Source organism: Hibiscus syriacus, unplaced genomic scaffold, assembly GCF_006381635.1.
Source record: "Hibiscus syriacus cultivar Baekdansim isolate YM2019G1 unplaced genomic scaffold, ASM638163v2 tig00002193_pilon, whole genome shotgun sequence".
NCBI classification, from domain to species: domain Eukaryota; kingdom Viridiplantae; phylum Streptophyta; class Magnoliopsida; order Malvales; family Malvaceae; genus Hibiscus; species Hibiscus syriacus.
Window position 1 is genome coordinate 3,425,193 of NW_024061914.1, and position 7,858 is coordinate 3,433,050.

General features: G+C 29.2%; 1 protein-coding gene and 1 pseudogene across 2 annotated transcripts; one reads left to right on the top strand and one right to left on the bottom strand.

Moving 5' to 3' along the window:
- Window positions 1-1,699: 1,699 nt before the first annotated feature.
- Window positions 1,700-4,581, bottom strand: LOC120138107. 2 transcript variants are annotated; one of them, XM_039153706.1, is made up of 5 exons: window positions 4,263-4,579; window positions 3,703-3,769; window positions 3,186-3,234; window positions 2,733-2,777; window positions 1,700-1,859 (listed from the first exon to the last, which is right to left on the bottom strand). In XM_039153706.1, exons 1-5 carry the CDS (start codon window positions 4,527-4,529, stop codon window positions 1,850-1,852), a joined length of 438 nt encoding a protein of 145 aa, XP_039009637.1. In that variant the 5' UTR covers window positions 4,530-4,579; the 3' UTR covers window positions 1,700-1,849. The 2 variants fall into 2 exon arrangements, with proteins under 2 accessions (XP_039009637.1, XP_039009635.1); XM_039153704.1 differs by lacking the exon at window positions 1,700-1,859 and having other exon boundaries at window positions 2,612-2,777; window positions 4,263-4,581.
- Window positions 4,582-5,634: 1,053 nt separating this feature from the next.
- On the top strand, window positions 5,635-6,829 carry LOC120137992 (annotated as a pseudogene).
- Window positions 6,830-7,858: the final 1,029 nt, after the last annotated feature.

Sequence of the window (7,858 nt, forward strand, 5' to 3'; positions counted from 1 at the left end):
AAATATCTTTAAAAATTTTAAAAATTTAATTTTCAGAATTTATGGTATGATTTTATTTTGTTCAAAATTATAATTATCCTTAAATTCATAATATTATTTAAAATGTTAAAAAATCTTAAAAATAAACTTTAAAAATCAGTTTTAAATTTTTTTTCAGAATCGTTTTGTATTTCTTGTCTCTTTTAAAGAACTTAGAAAAAAAAAAATATCTTAAAAATACAAAAAAAAACCTAGAGATATTAAAATTTTATAGTTTTTATAATTTATGATTTGAACTTGTAATTAAAAAGGAAAAAAAATCTAAAGTTGATCTTGGAAGTTTGATTAGAAAGTTTTACTAAAATTTTCAATCTCTTTAAAGTAACTCTTGGAAGTTCAAAAAGAACATCTTCAAGACACTTGAATGCTTCAGTTTATTATATAAATCATAAAATAACAACAGTAAATAAAAGTTCAACAAAAAAATCACTTTTCAAATCTCAAGGCATAAATACTAACATTAAAATTTATCAAAATTATTTATTCACATAGCGAGACGAGGTATTATATTCTTTAAGATCAGTGATTTAAAATTCAATTGTTATGAATAGAATATACTAAATTGAAAAGGTTACTCTTATAATAAACCTATGTAATATGCAATTTCGATTAATATTTCATATATTAGTGATTATAAAAAAAAAAAAATCTGATTGCAATTTTTTTCCTTGAGTTTCTAAGCAATCGAAGATGAGGTTCAATGTGCCAAAAATATTTTAAAATATACAGTTAGTGAAAATTTATTTTGGGATCTATTACATTTATTATAATGTTTTTGAACTTGTTATGTGGGCATGGCGAGTTCTAATAAAATATTATTTTTTATTATAATTTGGAATGTCCTTTTAATAAATTCAATAAAAATATATTTTATTGAAACTCGACAGGTGGACATAACGAGTTTTAAAACACTATAATAAATACCATAAATCTCAAAATATATTTGAAGGTGAGATTTTTCGTTAATTAATTATTCCTAGTACATTATTTGCCTGATTTGGCCGAAGTTGATGGTGATTTTTTTTGTTAGATGAAAAACTAGCACTTAACAAATGTTTGTACATGTAATTCCTTTAATGTTATCCTATTTTTACAAACTTTCATATGTTTTTCTAATTTCTTTTCATTTATAACTATAGTTTTCTGTAAAATATATTTCTTATAATGTTATAATTTTTATATATTTTAAAATGTAATATAAACATTTATTGTCAATAATCAATTAACCCCGACATGAATATCATTTGCCACGCCGATACTAACGGAAGAAAAGGACTTGATTGATTATTTATTATAATACTAAAAGCTCAACTAAGTACAAATTGGCCCGAGAAAAATGTTTTTCTTATATTTTATTTTTAACAATTTTTTTTATAAATTCTAAATTTAATCCTAGCTCTACCCATGGGAAAAAAAGGAATGAGAGACTCTAAAAGAAAGATGCATACTTCTAGTGAGTCTCGATCTCATAACCTAAAGAAATATGAGAGAATAAAAAAGAACTTAACCATCCAACTAAATGTACTTGCTAATTTTAAACAGTTTTCTAGCTCTTAAACCAAAAATCTATAATAATGAAAAACTATTGTTATTTGTGTAGGTAGTAAGAATTCAATCACTGGAACATTCAAGTGTTGTTAATAAAATGGACAAATATGAATGTGAAAATCCTAAAATTTTATTTTTGCATTACACAAACGTACAGGAGACAACAAAAGCCAGTGGTTATTATTTTTTTCCCAAATTTGAGCTCCTCATGGAAGTCGCACGAGCTTGTTGACTGCCACATCTAGGGCATCTACATTCCTCTTCAAAACTTTCTTCACAAACATTAAGGAACCATATCGATACGACCATGGTTAATCTCTCAACTTTTTCATGTACTTGGATGCATGCTTGATATAATTGTTGGACACATACTTTAAAACGAAAACTCTGATATGGCTGTAAACAACTCAAGTCAAGCTTGAGTATTGCTAAGCTTGACTCAGACTCAAAAATTTAAAACTGAATTTGACTAGACTCAAAAGCTCGGCTCAAGCAAGAAAAAACTTGAAAACAAAACATTCTCAACTTAACTCGATTGAAGTTCAAACTCGGTTCAAGCTCGTTTCAAACTGAAGCAAATGAAACCAACGATAAACTCCTTTTCACAAACCTCAAGCTGAGAAAACGAAAGGAAATGGACAGTTCCTAAGCGGGGAGGGGAGATTGTAAGAAGAACGCAAGGGGGAGGGGGATATGACGCGGTTTTGATTTTTTTTTAAATAAAAACAATAATTCTATCAATGTGACACATTTTATTTAGGATTTTGGGATTGTGATTAAATTGAAATTTTTAAAGTTTAGTGACTAGAATGAAAAAGATAAATAGATTAGTGATGAATGTTGTCATTTACCCAATTTAAACAGTATTAACAGAAGACACTTGTTGCTTGATGTGCCACATTAGCACAAAGTAACGGATCCGTTGGTCAACAATAGAAAACATTGATTAAAAGACCACATTGGGTTATTTTTTTCGAGTTAAAGGGCCACATTGATCCCAAAAACACGATAGGGACCACATTGGTTTTTTTTGAAAAAATTAGAGGGCCTTTAATGCCTTTTTGCCTAAAAAAACTACTTTCAGAAAGAGGCTACAATCTATTATCACAAAGAAAAAATACAGCAAGATAATGAATAAAGGATACAGCTGAGTAGCTAGACTGTCCATGCCCTTCATTTCCTCATTCAATCTACATATAAGCAAAAAAAATTGCATTTGGTAAGGCAAATCAATATGGAAAAGCAAGTTCTTAGCATACACGTTTTACCCAAAACAAATTCTACCATGAAAACTAGGAAAGTAACGTTCCGAAAGAGATAGAAAGCTTCATCTGGTACTACTATAGAACTTGTTGATTTATTTGTAAATAACATGTTATCAGAAAATGCGATGATCATCCATTTTCTAATTGAAATAGTAACAATGCATACTAGAGACTAAATCTCCATTTCCTAACACCAGATACATCAATCAATCTCAGCACATAGATTGTTTTCTTACTACACCATTTATTTTACTGCATAAAATAATAACTAGAATCGATGCTAGATGTTTAGATGCCTTAAACGGGCCAGCAAACAGAGCACAGGGATACTACCTGAGACACGAATTTATATACCGGTTTCCCTTTGTTGCCGCATCAAGTGCTGCAAATCCAAAGAACGAGTTCACAATTTATATCAGAATCAGAAATCAATTTGACACAATGCAAGATTTCAGGAGGAAAAATAAGCCACAAAATAGCTCCATCAGACTCCAGAAGTGCAGTATGTTCTAATAAGTAGCACAACAGTTATATATTAAAGACACATTCACACACTGGTCCTTTAGTCGACTTTTCAAAATTGCATCCAGTGAAGATTAGTCAGCTTAATTTAGGATAGAAAACAACAAACTTTAAGGTTGAACAATTGCTAGAACTTGGGCGCTATGCCGTGTTAATCATCTAGAAAACATAAAAAGTACCCGTAAATAGTAACCCCGTTTTCAGGGGGGAAGGTACCCCGCGTATGTTTAATACATTTTACAGGAAATTACAAGAGCAAGCAAATAACAATAAAAACAAACAAAATTCTGCACCAATGATGTCAGTATAATGTTTAGCATTTCATTACCGGATTCTTGAAGACGCCCAACAGCATCGCCGAAGCAATGCATATGATCAACCGAGCCGCTAGTGACCTACAATTGACAATGGAAGTAGATTCCACATCATTCGCTTATTATGAATCGAAATTTCACATGTTAAGCATAACTGAATTCAAATTAGTCAGATTAAGGAAAGTAACATCAATGATGCTCCAATTCATTCCCCAATGATCTAATAAAGGAAGGTAAACTATCACATTCGATAGAACCCATTGAGTGGCCTCAGTAGTTTTTCTACTTGAGGTCTCGATTAGAATAGTTGCATCTGCTGGATTTGTGCGATATGGTTAAAATGATTATGAAAATATCCTATCTTTTAATCTCCCCAATTATTCAAAAAAAGAATTATCACAATGCATCATTTCGAAATTCAAAAACTGGAAAAGAAATACCACCGTATTCCATAATTGCCTAAAATTTTATGGAAAATTAATCAATTATGATAAACGACTTTATCGAGCACCATAAAGAAAGTATCATAAAATGTAAAATAAAAACAATTAAGTAAATAAAGTCGAAATCAGACCTCAGAGAGAGCCAAGCGAAGCGAATCAAAGAGGGAAGAGAAGCTATCGGCTATAGCCCGAGAGTCTCGCTCAACCACTTCTACAGCTTTCAAGATGTCGCTTTTGTTCAACGTCGCCTTCGACGCGCTGCCGTCGAGTCCAAATGTTTCCCGTTCAGCTTCGGAACACGTGGACAGTTGATCCGTGTCCTGTTTTCTGATCGTAACTTCCTCTTCTTTCGATTCATCTCTCTGATCTACTGCTGCAGCTGACGATGATTCTTCCATTTCCCCAATAATTAGTTGTTCACTCAGCTTTTTTGGTGTTTCTTCTTCAATTTTCACTGCGCTTGAATTATGGATCTGGGCTGCTAAAAAATGCTCTTCCCCTGGGCCTATATTCATATCTTTCAAACCGTTTATTTTAGTGGTAACCTATATTTAGTATTAAATATTATTTTTATTCTATTTTAATAGTTAATTTTATTTTTAAAAGCGTCTCACATTTAGTTTAGGTTTCACCACAAAGTAATATCGCGTGTCATCATTGAAAAAATAAAGAAATAACATGTTAACAGCTTTTTTAATTTTTTAATGATGAGGTACTAAATTAAAATATAAACTAAATGTTAAGCATAGTTTTGAAAAACAATAAAGTTTAGATACCAAAACAGAAATAAAAGTAATAATTTAAATATTAAATGTTTAGTTTACCCTATTTTAATTTAGTTCAAATTACTTTTTTTTTTTTTTTTATTACTTTATTTTCATAATATATTTACTTTATTTTTTTATTTTAAATTTTCTATAAATATTTTTGAAATTTAAAATTTTCAAATAAATTAAAACAAGTCATAATCTGTATATATTATTTATAGGTTGTTTTCATTATTTGAAATATAGAGCACTTATTTTTTTCATTATACAAATAAAAATTAATATTAAATTAAATAAAAATAAATTCGTTTTGATTTAAGTAATTACAATTCTTAAACTTTTACTCTATAAACCATTCAAACATTCTGTTCAACTCGAATTTAGATTTGCAGATTTTTTACTTAATCCTACTTAAACTATATCTATTTATTAATTTAATATTAAATTTATTTTTTAATCAAAATAGATAATTAAATTATTATTTTATTGCTATTTTATTTGTAACATTAACTCCGTTAGAAGATATTTTAAATAATAATATGTAACCTATCATGTCATCTTTTAATAATCAAAATTTATTATATTAATAAAATAAGCCTCAAACGAGGTTACAAGACTAGGGGAAAGCTAGAAGATAATCGCACAAAAAGTTGTAGAATCAAATTATAATAAATATGAAATAATGATTTAATCATGTTAAATTATTAAGAATAAAATACTAGATCTAGAAACGTATATGAATTTATTGGTAAGTTGAAATCTTTGAATATTTCTTTGGTTGTGATCTTCTATTAATATAGAGTTTTCTTGAATATAAAATATCTGACGAGATAAGAGAAAATACAAGATTATATGTTTCTAGTGGACCATAACCCTTTTGTCTTAAAAATAATATTTTTTAAAATTGTTTTAAAAGACGTTTTTAGATATTCGACCTACTAACCCAAAGGTCGATGGTGACTCCCATTCAATTTAATTCAAATCAATTCAAAATCACAATTTTCCAAAATAAAGTCATAATTTTTTTAAAATAATATTTAATTGTTTTATAAAAAAAATGGTTATGACAGAAGTTCCTAGAAGAACATTTGAAGGTGGAATGTTTTGAACAAGGCTTTGTGAATCGGTGTAGAAGTAGAAGCATAATGTTTAACACCAAGCTTAGAATATGGAATGCCATTTGTTCAGATAGAATCCTCTAAGCATTTTAGCTTTAGAGAACCTAATTTCAAACCCTTTTGAGGTTGAAAAAGTCTCGGGGGATAAACAACGATCCTTTCGTTCTGGAAATGGAAGCCCAAATTTAAGCTATGGAACTAAAAAGTTGTGTCACCCATGAAATACTACTAGACTTGCATTCACTGGTCAAATCCGAGACCAAAGACCTTAAGACAAGCCCGCATTTGTGTTCATGTTTTGAAGTTCTCAACCAAGACCAGCCAGATTACTGTGGTAGTCAAGGCAACAACTTGGGGTGGTCATTGCTTTGAAAAACTTCACAAAATCCCCTCATGTCAATAGAGAATGATGGAAGTGAAAACGAACCAAGACAACCAACAAAAAAAGAAGTCGAAAGCCAACGTATGACCCATATTGTCATCAAATGAGAGATTATCTAAATTCCCTTCGCTATCTTATGCCTCTATATTATATCCAAAGAGTATATTATTCTAACCTTGAACTAAATTTTAGTCTCGTCATTCTAACCATAGAAAGTTTTAGATTGAAAGTTTTGCACCCCAACATTACCACTTCCCAAGCATATGTTCTTTACTCGTTCAATCTCAAGGTATTATTCATTTTCTAAAAAAAAGTTTTTTTTTGTTTTAGCTCAAACTGTAGTTCCAAAATTTCTAACACTTGTCTTATTTTCTTGAAGGCTTTGCTTTGTTATTTTCTAGGGTTGTGATGGAAATGAAAACGACAGATGAAGGTCAACTCTGAGCTAAGATCAACAGATGAGATAGCAGCATCAATTCATCAAATATTCAGCTAATTCAAAGTTACAATGTTAGGGATAAATATTTTATAAGTTAAAAGATAAAATGAATTATTATATATTAATTTTACTCTTATATAAATGAAATCTTACATATTACAAATTTAAAAAATAAATTGAATCGAATCAGGTGACTAAAATGAAAAAAAATTAAGTTTAGTGATGATTTTAAAAAAATAAATAGTTGGATGACCAAAATAGAACATTTGAAATAGTTGAGTAATATGTAATTTACCCTTGCTATTTTTAACGGAGTTAACAGTTTGGGAAAAATGAGATAACAATTTAAACTTCAAGAGGCAAAACATCCCTAAAAATACTTTAGGGGTAATGATGCATTTATGCCTAAATCTTATAACCCCTAAATTTCTTAGAATAACCAAAGTAGTTGTTTATTGTTTTAGAATTCAATTTCTCATCATACATCCTAATGTATTACAAAAGAGAGCAACCATTTGTAACATGTTGTCTCTTTTGATTTGGACCTTTAACAACTATATTCTGATTTTATTTTTGCTCTTATAATTATATGCAATTTTCAAAAGAGTAATTTCATACTTATTATGCTTCAACATTTCTTCCTCTTGCACATAATGAAAAATGAGCTCATTTAGAGTTAATTTATCCCTTTTAGTTGATTAAATTCTATAGGAAACAATACTGAAATAACAAGAACAAATAAATTTTTAGAAAAACTCAATTGTCGTAACCGTTTCCCGGCAGGACAATCGTTTAGTTGTTTTAAAAACAGTTACGACTTTTTATTTTAGAAAATTGGTGATTTTGAATTAAATTGGATAAAATTAAAAAGAGTTGCCATCGACTTTTGGGTTAGGCAGGTCGAATACCTAAAAAGCGTTTTTTAAACAATTTTAAGAAAAATTATTTTTAAGACAAAAGCTGGTTTGAGTTTACCAAAGATTTGATTAAAACGGGTTCGGGAGTCGATTACGCGTGGGGA